The 22814-nt window shown below is 36.3% G+C and overlaps 1 protein-coding gene across 34 annotated transcripts in view; it reads right to left on the reverse strand.

Moving 5' to 3' along the window:
* The window catches only part of ank3a (ankyrin 3a), an 81355-nt gene that overhangs the window by 19561 nt on the left and 38980 nt on the right, over nucleotides 1-22814 (reverse strand). For 16 of the 34 annotated variants that reach the window (XM_026285698.1, XM_026285673.1, XM_026285677.1 and 13 more), the window contains 15 exons: nucleotides 21337-21460; nucleotides 15886-15988; nucleotides 13741-13785; nucleotides 13363-13472; nucleotides 9125-9157; nucleotides 7364-7588; nucleotides 6954-7108; nucleotides 6628-6839; nucleotides 5154-5361; nucleotides 4856-4952; nucleotides 4548-4776; nucleotides 4113-4238; nucleotides 1674-1796; nucleotides 1347-1373; nucleotides 675-753 (listed from right to left, as the gene is read on the reverse strand). In XM_026285698.1, coding sequence (XP_026141483.1) covers nucleotides 675-753; nucleotides 1347-1373; nucleotides 1674-1796; nucleotides 4113-4238; nucleotides 4548-4776; nucleotides 4856-4952; nucleotides 5154-5361; nucleotides 6628-6839; nucleotides 6954-7108; nucleotides 7364-7588; nucleotides 9125-9157; nucleotides 13363-13472; nucleotides 13741-13785; nucleotides 15886-15988; nucleotides 21337-21460 — 1896 coding nt within the window. Of the gene's footprint in view, nucleotides 1-674; nucleotides 754-1346; nucleotides 1397-1673; nucleotides 1797-4112; nucleotides 4239-4547; nucleotides 4777-4855; nucleotides 4953-5153; nucleotides 5362-6627; nucleotides 6840-6953; nucleotides 7109-7363; nucleotides 7589-9124; nucleotides 9158-13362; nucleotides 13473-13740; nucleotides 13786-15885; nucleotides 15989-18293; nucleotides 18306-21336; nucleotides 21461-22814 lie in introns of those variants that run through there. The other 18 variants (XM_026285690.1, XM_026285702.1, XM_026285706.1 and 15 more) reach the window with 12 other exon arrangements.

Here is a 22814-nt window from a genome sequence, read left to right on the forward strand (position 1 = left end):
CTAATTACCTTAATAATTTACCTTTTTAATTAAATAAGTATGTTTAATAGCCTATTAGTTCTAGATGTTGTTTTTGAAATAACAAAATTTCAGTAATACTTGTATTGACTACTGACATTTTGGTATTGTGACAATCTACTTACATCAAATGGCAACAAACAGATAAACTGGCTAATTACAAGGGATAAAATATTAATAAATGAATAAGAAAGCAAGTATTGAGTATTGACATTGAGTCAGTTTTTGATAGTTTCTCCTCATGAGCAATTATAAGAAGTGTCTAAAAAGCAAACAAATTCTTTTGAAAATTAAACAAATAACAACAACAAATGAGAAATAATGATGAGTTTATTAAAATACACATCAACCAATACACAACCTGTATAGACAATGTGGTAGCAAATCATATGAAATGTGAAACAATGGAACAAAAAAACAATAAACATGAAAAAAAAGAAAAACAGAGGCAAAAAAAAGCAAGCAAACAAATGAAATTTTTTATCACTAATGTACACAGACATTATATACCGGCAGTACTCTTTTTGAAAATGGTGAGATATGATGTTATTGTGACTTCATATATGCCTGTATCAGATGCCTGTGCACGTGTGAAGCTTTGACTATGTGATTATGTCATGCTGATGTTTCAAGAATAAAGAAAATGTAGGACTCACTGGATGCTGGATCGGCCAGATAGCTGTATCGCTTTCGCAATGCTAATGAAGCAAAGGTATGTCGTCGATCTTTGTCATTCTGTAATAACACAAAAATGTAAAAATCCTATGTAAGAACAAAGTGACAAAAATCGTAGTGCAATGATCTTTTAAGTGGCTAACTACTACAACTTCCTTTTGATTGTTTTGAAAGCACTGTATCTATGTTCGTCCAGATTATTTCAGTGCATGTTTGAAAGAAATTAATTCATGTTTGAACTTAATTTAGGATATCAGAAAAATATTTAAATTGATTTAGTTTTAGTAAGGAATGTTGTGCTTCATTTTACTTTGAAATGTGGTCTCCTGACAGAGGGCCAACTAGACAAGCACAGCCCATTTGCTAACAATGTGAAATGTTAGTATTTTCCAGTGAAACTGCCTAATTGCTTAACTTTGAAATAGAATTTAATAAAACTTAAATCTGCAAAAGAGATATGTGGAAAACATTTCCACCAAGCCAAAAAATAACACAACGCTTTAAATATACTCATAAACACAAAAATAAGTCATGCACTTGCCTGACCAATGACAGGAGCTGGTACAAAAGCTTTTGACCAATCACATAAATAAGCGAATGATCACATAAGCACCACATTAAAGGCAAAGGTGGACAAGTTATGAAATAAGTACCTCATCATCAGGATCCGACTCCATATCCTAAAATTTCCCACGGTGCATTGCAGCAATACATAATGGAGCAGCAGCAGCCGAGGATGGTGAGTAGGTGAAGATGGTATTGGAAAGAGAGGAGTAAGAGAAAAAGAGTGCAAAGAGGACAGTAAAGGAATAGAAAAGATAATAAACGCAGATGCAGAGATTAAAAGAGAGCAGGACAAAAAGAAATGCCAAACAAAGTTACATCTAAAGCAGCAACACAAATAGCTCTGTGACATGTTTAATAGACTCCAGATAACACCAGAGAAAATATCACACAATCATGTTTTTTTCTGTTCTTACCTTCCTGTGTGTTGGCAGTGAAAAGTTAAGATTGCAGATTGCACTCTGTGGCATGCCTTTTGCGATTTTAGGTTCTCTGAGGAATGAGATTCTCCCACATGGCTCTTGGCCCATATCTCTGACCTACAAAACACATCCACATAGACAACATAGAATGACAAAAAGTCTTAACATATATCTCCAGTCAAATCAGTAGTCTAATAAAGCTGCTTCATTTTACATTGAGCTGAGCTGCCTAATGGGGTCTGCTGTACTGTGGTCACATGACCAGCCAAATGCTAATTATAGGACACTTTGGCTATACCTTTGCTATACCTGTTATAGGACACTTTTGTTCATGGAATATATAATTTATGGATGACTATGAATAGAGCATTTTTCAGTGGCACTGGTAACCCAAAAAAAAACTAAAAATTGTGATGCTGCATCCACATTGCTAAATATCTATATAATATCTGAGACATTTGTTACATCTGCCAGTGCAACCCGAAAAAAAACATATAACATTATATCTTCGATCAATAGGGTAAATATAGCTTTTGCATTTAATTTCAATGTTCAGATTTAACTTCATAACTGGTTTACTTGAAAATACCTGTTTACTGAAATTCAATATGTGCATACTTAAAGGATTAACTCATGTAAAAATTAAAATTTTGTAACCATTTACTCACCCTAATGTTGTTCCAAACCTGGACTATTGCAATGCTCTCTTGGCATGTCTTCCAGCTAGTTCTATCAAACCTTTACAATTAATCCAAAACGTGACACCAAGATAAATTTTTAAAGAGCTAAAAAAAGCAGGTCACACCTCTGTTTATCAATCTGCACTGTCTACCAATAGCTGCTTGCATAATTCAATAATTCAAGGCATTAATGTTTGCCTACAAAACCACCACTGGCTCTAACCTTTACCTAAATTCGCTACTTCAGACTTATGTGCCCTCTAGATGCTTGCGTTCTGCAAGTGAACGTCACTTTATTGTGCCAGCCATCCCAAAGAGGCACAAAATAACTTTCACAGACTTTTAAATGAAACGTTCCCTCCTGGTGGAATGACCTGCCTGACTCAGTCCATGCAGCTGAGTCCTTAGCCATCTTCAAGAATTGGCTAAAAACATATCTCTTCTAGTGTTGTCACGGTACCAAAATTTTTGTATTTGGTACTGATACCAGTGAAAACCCACGGTTCTCTTTACCAATTTCAGTACCAAAGCAAAACACAAAAATATGGAAATAAAAAAATTAAAAAAAAACTTTTAGCACTAAAAATGAAACCAATGCCATTCTTTATACTTATTTATAATTGTGTTTAAAGTTTTTCTACAAGTTATATAATTAATGAAAACAGTAAACAAGTTTCACCCAAATTTAATTTGTCTTTTAATAAATGAAATTTAAACATTTTATTTTTTGGTAAATAAAGGGGATTTGCTATTAAAATTAAAACATGGAAGAAATATAGTGTGATTTATTTTTAAGTTTTAACAATAGTAGCAGTATTACATACATTCTACTAAATAATAATAATATTTCTAGCACAATGCCTTTATTTAAAAAATGAACTTTTATTTTGACGGGTTACCGTGAATACCTTTAAATTGACATTAGTTTTAATCAAATGAAATGGTAAGATGATTGTGAAGTGACTTAGAACAGTTCTGGTGATGTTGTTTAGGTATTTATGTCCTCATTGAGATGGCAGATGCTGAAATTACTGCAAGCGTCACATGCTTCAGTCTGTGTAGTAAACAAACCCGCACGTCTCTGCCATTCATTCATTCAAACAGAGACGCGCAGAACATGCAGGTTTAATATTTCAACCAATTACAACCGATTTGATTAATTTATGCTAACTTTGACAAATTCCGTGACTGTCCATACTAAAATGTAAGTTTCATTTTCATGACTGGATTTTGAGATTCCATCCGTGTTTTCTGCTTCGCGGAAATCAAAGCGCTGTATGTCACTGTAGTGTTGTATGACAACACTAATCTCTTCCATATTTATTTGAGAGTGCTTAATGCTAGCACTCTCTATTTTAATTCTATTCTTCCAAAAAAAAAAACTTGCACTCCATTCATTTACTGCTTGTTTTCTTAAATTAAATCTAACACTAGGTTTTCATATCTTTTCTTATTCTATCTATTTGTTTTCTTTTTATTTATCATACAATTAACAAAGGCAAAAAAGGCCTTTAACACTAGCTTGCACTATTCTTTTTCTATTCTGTTTTCTTTTTATTTATTATATAAATTAAAAAAACCTTGCTACATGTACTGCGTTAAGAAAACTGGAACTTGTTTTAGCACTTGCATATCATTGTTCTTTTGCTTCCATTCTCCTCATTTGTATGTTGCTTTGGATAAAAATGTCTGCTAAATGACTAAATGTAAATGGAATATGTAAATATAAGAATTAGGCCACTGTCTCACAAACCTTGACATTGAATGGAAGTCGGTTCTCTTTGAAGGCATAGAAGTTGAAGACAAGTTGCTGACCACTCTTTGCCAGAGGAGTGATGTTGCCGTAGCATTCAACATGAATGGGCTTACCCTCCAGAATCTGACAAAAAGGAATGGGTGACAAATCATTAGCATTTATATATTTATGTCTCTATGGTATCAGTAAATGATCAGAAAGGTTATTGTGTTTGAATACTGGAGAATATTAGCAAGTGGGTGTTTATATGAAAATGTCCTGTGAACTACAGTGAAAACATGTTTTTTTTTTCTTTGTCTTCATATACACAAGAATACTCACAAACTCATGACTCACTGTTTCCAAACACTAAAAGTGTGTTCAACATTAATTATTTATGTGAACATGTCTAAAGAGTGTGTGTAGGGTAGCGTGCGAGTTAAAACGGCACACCTCAATGTCTTTGCTCCTTGCCACCTCCTCAAAGTTCTCCTGCTGCTCCAGAGTTTTGTCGACTTTGTCGTCAGTCATGCAGAAGCAACGCAAGCGGGTCTCTATGTGGTCAATCATTTTAGCAAACACCACAAACTTGGCCAGGTAAGGAACGCAGATCAGCTCTCTGTACAGCTGAGATGCTAAACCCACAGTCTCGCTGATTTGCTGACAGTCTGCCAACCAAAATCTACAAAAGGAATGGAAAGAATTCACCTACAATAAGGAAAATGCTGTACAATTTGACTCCAACATCAACTGAGACTAACCTGGCAGACACATTTGTGGTGAAGGAAACACAGTCTGTGACAAAGGAGAGCGGAGTGGTCCCAGTGATGTCTTCCCACTGTGCAGGGGATGTTCCACCTAAAAACAAAACAGTTTTGAAATATCAAAATATCAATATCAGATTTTACACACTTTAAACTCTGTATACAACAAAGTAAACACAAATGTTGGAATTAAAATTCAGATGGGGCATCTCAAATAACGTGCAGTTTATTTAGCCAACACAATCTGACATTTTCCTCATTTTATTTAAAATACACACACAAACTATTCACGTGCCTGTAATGCTACAGAGCAGTCTAAGGCAGGGGGCAGGTTCTCCTTTGCGTCCATTAGCAACAGCCTCTTTGGCTCTGGGTGGCATGGGGATTGTCATTGTGATAGGCTTGTGGAATTTCCTCCTCCTGGGCTCCACAGTTACAATCGGGCTGAAGGATGCACGGTTAGCAGTGATAATCCGCACAATGTCTTCTGGCAAAGGCTGAGCCTGAGAGAAAAACAGAATAAAGTGGTATGATGAACAGGATAAAAAAAAACAGAAGAGCATCTAAAGGGCATATTTTTCTGTTCCAATGCAGGTTTTTTTTTTTTGGTTCATGTCTCAGGGACATTTTGCATAACCACTCTAGGCAACTAATTAATCATCCTTGGAATGTATACAGCTTTTTTATTGCTTTAGTCTTCTGACTTTTTTCTTGTGTAACATACAGTACAGACCAAACGTTTGGACACACCTTTTCATTCAAAGAGTTTTCTTTATCTTCATGACTATGAAAATTGTAGAGTCACACTGAAGGCATCAAGGGCTATTTGACCAAGAAGGAGAGTGATGGGGTGCTGTGCCAGATGACCTGGCCTCCACAGTCACCGGACCTGAACCCAATCGAGATGGTTTAGGGGTGAGCTGGACCGCAGACAGAAGGCAAAAGGCCTACAAGTGCTAAGCATCTCTCGGGGAACTCCTTCAAGACTTTTGGAAGACCATTTCAGGTGACTACCTCTTGAAGCTCATCAAGAGAATGCCAAGAGTGTGCAAAGCAGTAATCAAAGCAAAAGGTGGCTACTTTGAAGAACCTAGAATTTGACATATTTTCAGTTGTTTCACACTTTTTTATTATTTATATAATTCCATATATAATTCCACATGTGTTAATTCATAAATTTGATGCCTTCAGTGTGAATCTACAATTTTCATAGTCATGAAAATAAAGAAAACTCTTTGAATGAGAAGGTGTGTCCAAACTTTTGGTCTGTACTGTATATACTCTCAGTTTCTATGCTATGGTTATGAGATGTTTACCAAGAAATGTATCCTGACCACTGCTGGAAGTTACTGTCCAAAGAACAGATGCTATTCTGCTATTATGTCTGTGTTCTGTGAGAAAACATTCTACTATAGTGTGTGTATGTGTGTGATAGAGAGAAACAATGTTCCCAGAGCCCCTTGAGATGATAAGACAGCTCAGTTTTATGTAAATTGTTTAAATTAATTCCACTTACGAATCAATTACACTTATTTATTGAAAAAAAAAACTTACTTGAAATAAAAAAATAACTGGAAAACCAAAAATCATTATGGCTTGCACGCAGTTTTTAATCTATATAGCTTATAATTAGTGATAATAACCATAAACAGACATTTTCTATAGAAAACTTCCCTAATAAGGTATTCCATAAAATAAAATAAATATAATTTAATACAAAAGCTAGACCAAACATAATCATACAACAACCTTTTGATAAGATCTTATACCTGTAGTCCAACACGAATCTTCTTTGTAAGCGCTCCCTGAGGAAAGGCAGCCTTCACCATGGGAACTGCCTCACTGCTCAGGACTCCACCCTCTGGTCCCATGTAATCACTCTCTTGCTTGATGCGTGACACCACCGCAAAGTACTGTGGGAAATCTTTTGTGATGATGCGGCAAATACGTTTTTTCTCCAGCTCTGCTGGACTGTCCATCTCTGTCATTAAATATGAAAATACAAACAAACAACATTATAAAGATTTAACACCCATGAGCTGCTTAATGAAAACCATATTAGTCTGACATTTTAGTTAAGTCATTAGTACATTACCCTCATCCATGCCATTGAGGATCGAGGTGAGCTCTGTCACTTTAAAGTCATAGTGATGTTCTTTCCAGGTTTCTCCATTATCACTGCGTAGGACAATCAGCTCCCTCTCCTTTCCCCGCATGGAGCCGAAATGAGGAATTTCAACTATCACAGGTCTGAAATGAAATGAAGACAATAAGGGGAGAATTCATTAAACAGATGGGAAATTGCACCATCCATATTGCGTTCAGGACTAATTTGATGAGAATTTAAGAAGGAAATCCTGACATTAATCTGAACTCATTCCCCATTGACATTTTTGACAAAAAGTTAAAAACTAATGCAATTAGGCTAAGATTATGTTGTTCATGATTTATCTGATTTAACTGTGAAACTACAGATAATTTAAGCCACCACAGAGGAACTCTTACCCCAAAAACTGTGCCCCGGCTGGCCCCATCTCCACCAGCCTGCTCACTAGGCCCTCTCCCTCCACCATAGGGGGTGGGTACGCCAGGCGGTGCCTCTTTGCTAGGCGGCAGGTGATTCGCGTCGGTGCTGGACACTTTCTGGGTGGAATGATTATACGCATCCCATCATGACGACTTCCTCTCATTGACCCACCCCGGGCATCCACCATGAAACTCACTAGGAACCTACAAAAACAGAATAAAGGATTTGTGGAAGAGAAAGAGGGAAAGAGGACACCACCCTAACCCACTAGACAGACACAAACGAGTAAGAGACGATTCCCATGCTGTGATCACTGTACACCCAACACACGTGGTGAGAGAGAGAGAGAGAGAGGGAGAAGGGAAAGGTCTAAGGAGAAACCAAAAAGAGGAGAAACAGTAAGCGAGAACAGACCATTAAAGTGAGACAGATAGAGACAGTTTAGTTAAGACACAGGAAAAACAATTAAAAAGAGTGACAGTGCTTCGAGCTGTTAAACCTGGCAGCATTTAGTCCCTCATACAACAGCAGCAGGAAACACAAGGGATTCCTTCAATATTGACTTACCAAAATATTACCATAATCACTGTACTCATGACTCGTTGTGCAAAGCTGAAAATAATATCCTGTTGACTGCCAAGATCAATTGTTTCGAAGCAGTGATCAGTGATCAACAGTGTGACCAAAAGCACCTCCACAGGAAGACAGAAAACCCAAAACACCCATTATCTGTTAATGTGAGCTGAATGCAATTTATATTTGCATTTGCACTGCCACTGTGTGTTTGTTTCATATTCATGAGATCCTTACACTTATGACAAGGGCTGAGCGATAAACCAAAATAATGTTGTGAGACATAATATTATCATTTAAAAATCTGTTTTAATATATTTTAAAATGTCATCAATTCTAATATGCTGTTGTGGTGCTGAAGAAACACTTCTTATTATTATCATCAATGTTGAAAATGCTTAAATATTTTAAGTAATTTTGTTGATGAATGAAAAGTTCATAATAAAATCTTACATTTTAAATAGAAGTTTTTGTAACACTGTTGAAGTCTTCACAGTCATTCGATCAATTTTGTTTTTCAAATGCTGACCACAAGGTAGCATTTTGACAAAATATCAATTTAAAATGTTTAATGTATGTACTAAAATGGTTCGTTTTTAAATGGTTTTTGAATTGTATTGTTTTTCCACATTATTTTCAAAGAATATAACATTTCTAATAAAACATTTTTAATATATCAGATATGCCACTCACATAAGGAACATTACTGATGGATGGCACAAAAAAATTATACATTTCTTAAATTAGAGAAGTGAATCAATTTAAATACAATACACTGTCCATTTTCAATATATCGCCCAGTCCTACTAATAAAAAGGTGCAGGTTTAACAAGTAATGTCTAACTGTGAAATGAAGAACATTACAAAATGCCTAATGTGCTGATGGTGGGACTAGTGTGTATATTAAGTGATCTGAAATAAATTTTATGACTGTGCTGAATTTGCTGATTTCTGCATGAGATGAGGTCCATTTCCCAAAGATCGGCTAAACACACAGTGTGGAGGAGCGCTTACACTGATGAGGAGATAAAACAGCTAATAAAACACCAGAGAGCAGGATAGAGATAAAGAGTTTAAGGAAACAGGAGAGGACAGATGAAAAAACATAGAGAAAAGACAGGAGAGGAAGCTATAGAAAGAGTGAAGTAACCGGACTCAGTTTTCACCTGGAGTCATACTGAGGAAGCGGGGAGGAAGGGCTGCAAAAGGAAAAATTAACGAAAAGAAAAAAGAACAGAAAGTAGGAGGTAAAAAAATAAACAACATTTATTATTACAGTTGTTGCCATGGTAAAAAAAGCTGACATACAGATAAGAAAAACATGAAGCTGATGTAAAAAATCAGATCTGTGCAATGTAGCAGAAACTGTGGGGGGAACTAAAGGAAATTAAAATGTGCTTTACGCAGACAACTCAATGAAGCCAATGGGAAGTTTTTCATGTGCCTGCCCAAAACAGCATCATGTTTGCAGACTGTTGGATTAAATCATCCTCCTCCAATCATAAATAAATAAAAAGTGAAAAAAGTGAAATGGTATCATTATAATGTGCTAATGGGGTGCTCAATCCCCCTTAGGAGATCTAGGTGGTCAGAAGCAATACGTATTAGCATTAAGATTACTGGGAATAACTCAATTAATTTGGTGCCACTAACAGACAAAACAACACATTTATTTTCTTCTAAAATAAAATTTTAACTGTAAATACAATTGACCTATTGGTAAGCCCCTCCCCTTGAAAGCAGATGAGCCAATGGCAGTCAAGTATCAGTTGCACAGGGAGTGGAACTCCCATAATTACGATTGGATGATCTGAAGCTCGCATCATTTTTTATTGGGTTTATGCTTCAAAAATGGAAAAACGATGTGCCTTGTAAATAGTCTCAGCCTCAGACATCAATCCCACGGAACATTAGCTAAACGTCTGATGCATATGGCACACAAAAGTGGGAACACTTCAGGAGTGTTGGATTGGTTGATTTAAACAGGATTTCTGAGAGATGTGCGTGTCACGTTCTTTAACGTTCCACCTGGAAACAAAAATGGCATGATGCCAAACGCCTTGAAGAAAGAAGAAAGCCGTCATGTCTACAACTGTAACAATGAGCGCTTTTCAGGATCAGCTAAATGCTGGATTTTCAAAAGTATGTGCAATATGTATTACGCGGCACAGAATCTTTAAAATACTTAAGAGAGTTTTACACACTGGACTGATATTGTGATGCTGAAATGAAACGAACTGTGATTGGTTGTTTGACATGTCGGTCAAATGGCCTCATGGGCAGGCCTTGGCCAATGAAAGCTGCCTTGGACACCAGGCATTCAGCCGTCTGGCTACGCGAGACTAACTTGTAACATTGATTCCAGGTATCCTGAGAGGATAGGCAATTTATTTTATTTTATTTCCTAAATCCAAACCTAATGGAGCTAAATGTCTCAAAGCATTCATCCCCAATCCCAATGAAGACAAAACCGTACCCTGCGATAACAGTGCTGATTCGGAGTGTTGTTATCTGCGATGATGACAAACATAACATGAGGCTTCTCCTGCTTTTATTGTGATCTGTAAACCCTCACTTCAAAAATTAATACCCACAATATTTATTTAAAAAAATTTATATATCCCTCCATGACATATTTAAGTTCCACTTGAATGGTAGTCCTTCTGTGTCCAAAATGTATCAAAAAGATATAGGGACAAGGTTTTCACACTGACAGCTGTCATTGACAGTTAGCAACTCTGTTTGTTTGTCCAAGTTTGCAACAGTAACTAACAGGGGCGGGGTTTACCAATAGGTCAATTATGTAAAATAAAGAGGACTGAGCACTGCTATTCAACAGTTTGGGGTCAGCAAGGTTTTTTTTAAAGTAATGAATATTTTAATTCAGCAAGGATGTATTTTATTGATTAAAAGTAATACAAACCTGATTCCAAAAAAGTTGGGACACTGTACAAATTGTGATGTGAATAAAAACAAAATGCAATGATGTGGAAGTTTCAAATGTCAATATTTTATTCAGAATACAACATACATGACATATCAAATGTTTAAACTGAGAAAATGTATAATTTTAAGGGAAAAATAAGTTTGATTTTAAATTTCATGGCATCAACACTTCTCAAAAAAGTTGGGACAAGGCCATGTTTACCACTGTGTGGCATGCCCTCTTCTTTTTATAACAGTCTGCAAACGTCTGGGGACTGAGGAGAGAAGTTGCTCAAGTTTAGGAATAGGAATGTTGACCCATTCTTATCTAATACAGGCTTCTAGTTGCTCAACTGTCTTAGGCCTTCTTTGTCGCATCTTCCTCTTTATCATACGCCAAATGTTTTCTATGGGTGAAAGATCTGGACTGCAGGCTGGCCATTTCAGTACGCAGATCCATCTTCCACGCAGCCATGATGTTGTAATTGATGCAGTATGTGGTCTGGCATTGTCATGTTGGAAAATGCAAGGTCTTCCATGAAAGAGACGACGTCTGGATGGGAGCATATGTTGTTCTAGAATTTGGATATACATTTCAGCATCGATGGTGCCTTTCCAGATGTGTAAGCTGCCCATGCCACACGTACTCATGCAACCCCATACCATCAGAGATGTAGGCTTCTGAACTGAGTGCTGAAAACAACTTTGGTTGTCCTTGTCCTCTTTAGTCCGAATGACATGGCGTCCCAGTTTTAGATATTTTAGCTGTAGTTTCTGGAAGTAACAATGATTAGTTTCATTGTTTTCTGGAAGTATTCCAGAAAATGTTTTCTGGAAGTATTCCTGAGCCCATTCCTGAGCCGATTTCCATTACAGTAGCATCCTGTATGTGATGCATGGCACGAAGATCATTGGGGGAATTGGTGATCCTCTGCCCATCTTGACTTCTGAGAGACACTGCCACTCTGAGGCTCTTTTTATGCCCAATTAGGGCTGCACGTTCTCAAGTTTTTCATTAACCGTTAACCGAGGCCATTAGCGGTTAATACTCGGTTAACCATAGTGTGCCATAGTAACCATAACCATAGTAATTTCCGGACAGTGGGCAAAAAAAAAAAAAAAGGAATGTCCGACAAAATTTAATCTCTCCGGTCAAATTGTCCTATTAAAACTGCCTAATAATGCCGCCCATTAACACAATCTGAATTTGAGAATAAGCCTAAAATGTATAAGGCAAAAGGTAACAAGCAGACTCCGCGGCCGCCTCGCTAAGGCTATGACTATGTTTGACACGTACAATATTTGAAAATCGATAATTATTTATTTATTTATTTAAATTACATTTATATCTGAATTTATGTCAACCTATAGACTTTCAAATATCAAAATGTCATGAATTAATATGTATTTGTGTACAAACTGACATATAAACATATTTTCCTATTATACTTTGCCTGGAAACGCTTCCAACAAGGCGTCGGTTCTATTTCTAGCATGCATGCGTCGAGCCGCGCCTGAGCCGCGCGTCTCACGCAGGCAGTCGGCAAGCTCTAACCTGTTAACATGGGAACCGAATTAAAAACAGACACGCCACGCAGCTGAGATGCTTTCGCCACGCATCCAGTGTGTCCTGACCGGCCTAATGATGCCAGGGTGTTGGCTGTTGAGATTACAACAACGAGGTTGTACTTGAAGTATATCTAAGCACTGTATTGCAATACTTGCATTTTGCCCCGTCACTCGTATTAGCCCGCTTCATATTAGAAAAATGACTTCTTCTTGTGGACATTACAAATGTCTGGGAGCGCTCTGGCGGTCTCTGGTGGTGCAAAAATGTATGACAACTAAATTCAATGCACGCCATTGACGTCACTTAACCGAGCAAAATGTTTCACTCGGTTACACAATTTTTAACGGTTAATCGGTTAACCGGTTAACCATGGACACCCCTATGCCCAATCATGTTGCCAATTGACCTAATAAGTTGCAAATTGGTCCTCCAGCTGTTCCTTATATGTACATTTAACTTTTCATCTCTTATTTTAACCTGTCCCAACTTTTTTGGAATGTGTAGCTCTCAAGAAATCCAAAATGAGCCAATATTTGGCATGACATTTCAAAATGTCTTATTTTCAACATTTGATATATAATGTATATTCTATTTATGAGATTTGTAAATTATTCCATTCCTTTTTAATCACTATTTGTACAGTGTCCCAACCTTTTTGGAATCGGGTTTGTAGTTAAGATTTTTACAAATGTTACAAAATATTTATATTTCACATATAAGTTATTTTCTATGTTTTATTCATTAAGTATGCTAAATAAATGTATCAATGTTTTCACAAGAATATTAAGGAGCACCAACCTCAACTTTTGAATTACATTGAATATATAATCAAAATATACTAATCTTTTGGTTACCAATGTGTTTGCATACTTAATGTTAAACAACCTAAACACAAAAACATATTCTTACCCAGAATGCACAGGACTGCAGACAGTGTTATGTGAGTGGTCCACTGTATCAGGGGTCCAACTGTACCGCCGCATACACTCGCTGTTGTATTCACGAGTCACTGCAAGATGCTGTAAACACATCAATATATAAAACACACACATATATACATATATATGGCTTCAAACAGGAAACTCGACAATGAAAATAAAAAGCAGGAAAAACAATGAGTTAAAGACAACAAAATAAGCACTGCAGATGGAGGTGGAAATTGTATTTCTAAACAGACTATAACATAAAAATACAGATGAGCAAATAAATGATAAAAGAAACTAGTTTTTGGATTTTTGTATAATGAAAAGATGGAGAGAGATGATCTAACACAATCACAACCTGTACCTTATTCTGATGGTCCACCATGTAGGAAATATCTTTAAATACACCCTGAAGCCAGGCAAAGAGAGAGAAAATAGGTATAATGTGAAGTGTTTCTCTCATGTTGTTCAAAACATAGTGACCTGTTTACCTGATCAAACCTTAACTCAACACTTGAATGAAGACCAAAAAGCACTTTAATATGCAGTACTGCACTTTCTCTCTTTCTATGTTCCCATAAACAAGGAACACGGTTATATACTTCACTCTAGACGCAATACTGACCTCATAACAGTTATTTTTAGTTCAGATGAATGGCTTTCATGCTTGATACACATGCTAAATGAAAACAATTAAAAATTGAATCGGATAAAATCGGTGGACTAGTAACTACATCTTTGTTTTCTTTAAGAATTTAACAATTTCAGGAGTCTAGCCTGAATACTGGAAAGAGCAACAGAACTCTGAACAGGAAAACACAAAATGGAAAAGCCTGGCAGAGTCCAAGTCTTACTCTCCATCATTCTCTCTCTCTTCGTCCTTTTTCCCAGTGTCCATCCAACTGTTTGAGGACAAATCGAGGTTAAGCATTTTCGATTTTTAAAAGTGCCTTTAAATAAACTCAGACCGAAAGTCTCAAGTCTAAGAGTTTATTTAAAAGCACATTTGGAAATGAGAATGTGACAAAGGACAGAACAGAAGAGTTTGTTTGTGACTGCGTGGAAGGGGACCAGACTTTCATAAACCCCATGGGAAGCAAAACAAATATTCCAAGACATTTTACTCTGCTGTGGAAAGTCCTGACTGGACTTTGTGCAACTGTAGGAAGAATGCCAGACAATGAATATTATCTATCTATCTATCTATCTATCTATCTATCTATATATTTCCAGTGCTGATCAGTCAGTTGTGAAGCAGAAAAAGTATGATATTTCATATAACGGTAAAGTGGCGCACACACAAAACACATAATATCTGTGAAAAAAATACAATTTCAGTATGAAATTCAATTCACATATCGCCTTTCTCAATGCATACCATTTCAAAGCAGCATTACAGGAAATGCATGTTTTTATATTACAATCAGAGGTGACTGTCAATGTAATCCTCATATGGCAGAAATGAATACTACTGAAAAAATTAAGTATATTTATAATAAATTATAAACAGTTGAGTAAAGTGTTGTTGTTAAGTAAAACTGCTAAAATAAGTTATTTGAAATATGGAAAAATATAGAAATACAAGAAGAAATCGTAACTAAACTGAAATAAAACAACTACGTTGAAAACAAGACGGAATACTTAAAATTATAGAAACATTTAAAACAAATATATAGAAATATTAAAAAACGTATAAAATAAAAGCACAACAAAAACTAAAAATGTATTAAAAAAAATAAAATAAAAGCCAATTCAAAATATTTATAAATATAATTTATTTTCATGCATTCTGGGATTGCCATCATTAATAAGGATAAGCCACCTTAAAATTAAAACTATAAAAGCAGCATAATTTGTCTTGGTTTCTAAACAGGTTTTAAACCTATAATGCCTTACAATGCTGCCTATGAAGGAAACTAACTAAGGTTTGTAACAACACGGTAGTGTTTGTGCTTTCAGGAAGTATGATGCAGAGTAAACACAGCCGCTTTTCCACCTTTACTGCGAACTGTTCTAAGAATCGTAAGGAATGGTTACAGTTATATTTCCACTTGACCTTGGTTCAGCATGGCAAGATTACAAACAGTTCTCAACCCAAAATCCTCAGTATGGTTGGCTAACAGTGCTGAACTGAATTGGTAGAATGAGGGCAGAGATGTCACCACTCGGGATTGGTCACTTGTTTGTTGTCTGGCTGCAAGTTCCTCTCTTAAGCTGGCAAAGCGCGCTATTTGAGCGAAGTAAACAGAAATATCTGATCATTCTCCATAAGGCAGCTCCTATTTACATCTCAAACCATCTGTAAACACTTGTGTTACCAAGGCAACGACTGATGCATTTGTATTACAAGCTTTGTTATCAGCTCCACAGTGGAAAATGAAACCATATCTGTACCATATGGGCCTGCCAAAACAGTAAAGTACAAAAACGGTTTGGCCCGATGGTGGAAAAGCGGCTACAGTGTTGAATGAAAACAAGACAGTGAAAACCACAGAGTGGGTGTTCTTACCGTGTCTTTGGTGGGCGCCAGCATCTCTTCAATCATCATGCTGTCCCGAGCGAAGGAGCTTCTGTTCAGAGTGTTGGACCTGTCTGAGCTGAAGGAGCGCAGACTGGAGTGTGTAAGAGGTTCACACATGTGCACACGCACAAGCAGACACACACAAACACAAAGCGAAAGACGCACAAAAAGGGACGAACAAACATAAACACAAAAACACAAAGATTACAACATGCAACATCCAGGGAGAACAAAATCAAACCCTTCAGAGAAGAGGAGAGAAGAGAGAAGGGGATATCTGATGGACGGAGAGGAGGAAGTACAAAGAAAATGGAAGAGATGTTGTATGGGCAACATTACTATAAAAATAACATTTAAATGATTTAATCATACAATGGTAAAACTTTATTTTACAGACCAATTCTTACTATTAAAAACTTGACTATTAGCATATCTATAACTAGCATATTAGCTGTTTACTAGTACTTATAAAGACAATATGAATGCCTAATTAATGCCTTATTGGAGTCTGTAAGATTGTTTTAGTGTTTTTGAAAGAAGTCTCTTACTCACCAAGGCAGCATTAATTTTAACAAAAGTACAACAAAACAATAATATTGTGAAATTTAAATTACTATTCATTTAATTTATTATTTTGTAATTTACTAGTAGTATAATTTTTATTTTTTAATATTACTGACCCGAAACTATAGAAATTTGAACTATAGTGAACATCTAAACGAACAGAAGTTTTACTTTTTTGTAAACTAGTGCTAGTTACATTTAACTCCATTTTTTGTTATCTCTATTTCATTGCTAAGTAGTTCTAAATGTGTTTTAATGGATTGATTTGTGGTGGTTAACTCTTTGAAAAGTAATAGCAAACGCACAATCATACAATTTGATATATCATTTATGTCATTATCACAAACAGTTTCAGGTTTTGCTATTTGCCAAGGTTAAACACTTACTGTGACTGGTTTTGAAAAACCCCTAATCCACGAGGAACAGTAATAGCAAGCACCACTAATTAACTGACACTTTAAATAAGTATTTTTACGACTGTGTGAGTGTGTGCACCCTTCTGCAGTGCTCTTAGAAACGCCTGGATCTCTGCAGGACAGCAGTCTTGGGTTGCACGGTGTGTGTATGAGAGATTGAAAATTCTGCAGCAATCAGCAGGATTTAAAGGTACAGTACTGAAGGCGCCCACAGCAGAACTGCACACGAGAGTGTGTTTATGAAAGAAAGTGTCGGTTTGTGAGCTAGTTTTTGGACAAATGAGTTTACAACTCTCTTTACATTTCTACCTCTCATCTTCTTGCACTTCAGCTTCATTCGTCCTGATCTGCATTGTTTTTATGGTTCTGTAGCATTAGCAGCCGACTCACCCTTCTCTGCAGTACACATTCTTCTCATTTCCCTCCTCTGCATTAACTTATCTCTTTTTCCTCATTCTACTTATATGTGATGCACTTCGCTCTAGTGATCTCACTATGAACAGAGCCAGCAAGGCTGTATCATGGCTCTATGTGTGTGCATTTGCTTGCATGTGAAACTGCAAACAACAAATTAAGAGGAATATTTGTTCTCTTACAGCCTAAGCTATATTCTAATCATATGCCTCCTACCTTACATTCTGTGACCAAGCTGTGTGAATGTGTTTATGTTTAAGCACACAATGTGAATTAAATATCCACTTAACGATCATAATCAAACATGCTTAGAACACCATATCTATTTAAAGTGAGTAATAGCCAATCAAATGTGCCGTCAGCGTCAGATGTGACAGAGTAATTGGCTTCAACTGCTGACTGATCAGCTTGAAGCTTTTGTCCCTGGATGTTACATAGAGCACCACACAACTGAAACAACAGCAAAACACAACATATATGAACACAATCCATGCCACACTAAACAAAAACTGACAAAGCAACCAAAAACATACTAGTTAGCACATTAATCATTAACATTTAAGACACCAATAACATCTAAAACCACAATATTTCACAACACACAACTTCTGCCCACTTTTCCTGTTGTTTAAAAAACTCCTCACATCTTTTGTATTTATAAGCTGCCTTCAAGAAGGTTCGATGACCTTTGTGTGATCGATAAGAAGCGTGTTCAGCTTCGGAGCCAAATAGAACAAAAAAATGTCAACGCAACAGAAGTGCAGAGACCAAAACTCCAGTTGAGATGCATGGATTTGTTCTATCTGGCCGAGGAGCTCAGGCCTCAGTGTATGAAAGGGATGAGACTCCACAGAAACGCACTGCGCCAGATGACAGAGTGGAGCGAGGGATGATGGGAGTTGTAGTACATATGGAAAGGGGCAGAGACAGAAACGACAGCTACGGAGAGAGAAGGCGAAAGGCACAGAGAGGGAAAGGCAGAGAGGAAGACATCACTCTTACCTTATCCTGGGGCTAGAGAGAGTGAGAGAAGCCAAGAAAGAGAAGAGAGAGTAAAATGTACTGGACGTGGCAGAAGCAGTGAGAGTTGAGCATGGCACTGAGGCTCTGCCACAGCATGTGTTGTGCTCCTAGACAGGACTGGGTATGAGTTTGGTAAATACAAATCGACATTAGAAGTCCTATGTAAGAGCAAACAATGCCAGGCTGATGTTATCAAAACAAAGAGGCAGAAAATATGAGGCTCTGTACGGTAGAATATCATCCATGAGATCATCTAAATTTCTACAGAAACAATTCAAATAGCAAAAACATTTCTCTATGAAAAATTTAAACTTATTTTCAGACATGAAGCAGTGTGTCTTACCTTGGGTAAGCAGCTGGGATACTGAGAATTTTGCAAATGACGTAATTATACCAATAATCTATACAGTTAATTTGACTCACATTTGACTATTTAATTTCTCTTGTGCAAGCAAACCGCAGTGTCAATATCCAAATGCAGCAAACCATAAAGCTAATTCTTCTCTTTGAGCTACACTAGAGTTCTGAAATGATAAGAGAATGAAGGTCTGCATCCATCAGATCACACCTTCACACAAACAGAGTCACGCACTTTCCAGACTTTGTCACTCAGCATTCTCTTCCCAGTGATGATGTAATTGTTGTAAGTCATTTATTCCCTGTCCTCGAACGCCATAACCATTGGCACATAAAAGCTAGCCAATCAGACCTCATTGTCCTGTACAACAAGAGCAAATCAGGCTCCATTGTGCCACATAATGGAGCCTGATCAGATTTGATTAGTGCTGTCAAACAATTAATTGCGATTAATCGCATCCAAAATAAAAGTTTTTGTTTACATAATATGTGTGTGTGTACTGTGTATATTTAATATGTATATATAAATAAAAACACATGCATGTAAATAAATATTTAAGAAAAATATATTATTTTTCTATATTACATACATTTATATATATATTATAACTATATATTATAACTGTAAAATATCAAACTATAAATGTATATACATGTAAATATTTTCTAAATATATACTGTGTGTGTATATTTATATACAAATACATAATAAATATACACAGTATATGTACATATATTATGTAAACAAAAACTTTTATTTTGGATGCAATAAATTGTTTCACAGCATTAGATTTGACATATGGTTATTTGGATGATAGTACTTAAAAGGACATCATGTTCGGTATGAATGTAAAGATCCATTTGATTATGATATATTAACAATACATTAAGCCTGTAATTGACCATCCAAGGTATTTACACTTGGTCACTTGAATTTTTTAAATCAGATATCTATGTAAATACTAGTGCTGTCAGACGATTAATCACATCCAAAATAAAAGTTTTTGTTAACCATAACTGATTATTTGTATACTTCCGAAACCTAAGCCCTCCTTGATACTGAAAGAGCTTTTTGTTTATCACTTTTTATTGTCTTTCCCCCCCTTATTACTTTATATTTGCTTGTAGGATTTGAAGCTATATTTACGTTTAATTCTTAACAAGAATTAATTATTACATAATTATTTTAAAAAGTAGGCTGCTTATATAATTTAATAAAAATGCACAAAATAAATTTTATATAATTGTGATGCAGCGTGATATCGAACTAAATCGAATTGTTGATAATCACATGATAATCATAATCGCATTGAATTGTGAGACCAGTACCGATTCACACCCCTAATGTGTATGTTAATGTGTGTTTGTGTGTGTGTTTATAAATACATAATAGATATACATACAGTTTATTGTGTAAACGGAAACTTTTATTATGGATATGCGATTAATCGCTTGACAGCACTAATAAATACCAAACCAACTTAGGAGATGCAACAACGCAGTTTGTCCAATAGGGCTGGGCTTTACGATGATCTGTTTTGTGATGACAGTATAAAGGGTCTATCGTTAGAGGTTTTGCTATATTGTTGATTTTGCAGTATGTAAATACAAATCTACATTTCACAGTACTACTATTAGTTATTGATGCATAAATAAACATGTATGAATGAGAAAATGCAGAACAGGATGTGCATGATGAGTTATTAAGCATAATAAGGTGTCATGAACTCAATTTGGTCATAACGACCACTATGAGCGTCTGTTGGGCTCGCGGCAACCACATGTGACGAACCCGGGCTGGACTCCGCTTCATCCATGGTGAAAGCCGATCTGGCAAACCACAGCGCAAAGTTGATGTATTTCCTCAGCAATGTATTTTCTCAGTGATAAATTTACAGTCATAAAACTTTTTACAAAGTCTATATCTACAATAATATTATTAATTTTTCATGTTGTGCACTGTATTAAAATCTCAGTTTCAACATCAACTTAGTACTGTTTTGTTACTTTAAAACATTTCAATGTTCTTGTAGTTGTGCAACTGTAGAACATAAGTTTTGGCTTAAGTGGCATAGTTGCATGATTTAACCTCTTTAAATATTAAACACTGCAAAATATTAATGTCTGCACTAAAAGTACAACAGGTGCTTTTCTGTTATTATTTGCATAACAATTTCTCATAGTTTCATCACTCAACTAAAACCACATGTTGTGTTGTCATGCACACGTTAACTTGAATGACACATGGTGAGTTGAATTTGTGTAGTGGGAACAGTTTCCAGTGAACTAAAATCCCAGTATTTATTTCCAGTAAACAAGAGGATATGAAGACCGACAGCACTGAATACACAATGAATCTGACCGCGATTTAATTATCCCTCATTCCTCATCTGTTTTCTACCATCCTTCTCTTTTGAAGCATTTGTATTTATGCAGACTAAAAGCCAATACACATTACACAAAGACAGTAATAACACTTTAAGAGAAGACCAGCTGAACACCACAACCTAAACCTATCCAAATGATCATCCATCTAACACCTCCAAAAAGCGATCCGCTTGCTCCATAATAACTTGCAACTCCATTTATATTTGCTACTCATAGAGAACCAGCATAAGGTACAAACAGCATCACAAACAAGCAAGCATCATAAAATGTAAATTACCTGGCAGAGCGGCCTCCAATACTGAAACCCATGTACCCCTCCTGGGGCAGGGAGTCATCCCCCAACTCCCTCAGGTCCTGTGGTCGAAGATACTTCTCAGTCTCGCCGGTCATTGCATCTTCACCTGCAGGGATGAGACAGGCTGAAGGTGAGCTCACTTGAAGGTGAACTGATAAGGTGACCTATCGGCAGCTGCAGCAATTATTTCCCCCCACGTTGCTCTAATTAAATAAAACCCAAAGCGACTTACAGTACACTTAAGGCCAAGACAGTGCTGCTAGAGCAATTAGAGGTTAAGTCCCAAACACACAATGGTAATAATTTGTAGCTCATCTCTTGTGGGGTGAACCAACCGGACCACACAGTCTTTTTGTGTCACGCACCATCCAGATCACAGCTTCTAGATTATTAATCAATGTCACGTTCACGTAACACCTGGGTGTTTTTATGTCCCACCGTTAATAAAAGAAACGTTCTGCTGCATCAGACACCACTGCATCTCTCACCGCATATATATATATATATACTTAATTAATTTGATAAATTAAGTTGATTAATAATTCATTTCATAAATTAGGTTTTCAAATAACACTTTCACAAATATGGCTCCCTGTATCTGATTTTATTGTCAAATTATAACAAACAAACAGTTAAAAGCCACCCAAGATGGACTGCTAGTCTGTTGACTAGTTAAATGCGACCCTGGATCACAAAACCAGTCATAAGTAGCACAGGACATGTTCCATGAAGATATTTTGTAAATTTCCTCATGTAAATATATCAAAACTTAATTTTTGATTAGTAATATGCATTACTAAGAACTTGGATAACTTTAAATGTGATTTTCTCAAAATGTAGTTTTTTTTTTTTGTTGTTGTTTTTTGCACGTTCCAGATAATTCAAATAGTTGTATCTCATTCAAATATTGTCCTACCCTAACAAACCATACATCAATGGAAATCGTATTTATTCAGCTTTAAGGTGATGTATAGACTTTATCTCAATATAAAAAAATTGGTTTTGTGGTCCAGGGTCAAAAATGTTTTTGGGGCACTTTTTAAGATGTGACTACTTGTTTAAACTAGCAAAACAGTTCAGTTGTTTTCTCCAGCTATTTCAGTTGTACCTAAACGGTTTTACGATAAAGCACTTCTAGAAAGCAACGTTAGCTATCCACCTAGCCGTTATCGTAGACATATAATGCCGTCTAGGTAGACAGCTCCATAGGCTTCGAAGATTAAGAACTCGCCTATGTTGCATAAAATGACGTCTAGGTATTCCGCTGTGACGGTTTTGAGACACAGCCAACATCTTTTTCCTATCTCTCATAAACGCGACTTTTGCTGATCCTCTCTCTCCGTGCTGCAGCCCCTCCCCTCCCGCCACCGAACTCCTCCGTTTCCCAAACCGGCTCGCTAATACACTCCGGTACCAAATTAACGACTTGACAACGAATATTCATGCCAAAGACTAATAGA

Source organism: Carassius auratus, chromosome 17 (assembly GCF_003368295.1).
Source record: "Carassius auratus strain Wakin chromosome 17, ASM336829v1, whole genome shotgun sequence".
In the NCBI taxonomy this organism is placed as follows: Eukaryota; Metazoa; Chordata; class Actinopteri; order Cypriniformes; family Cyprinidae; genus Carassius; species Carassius auratus.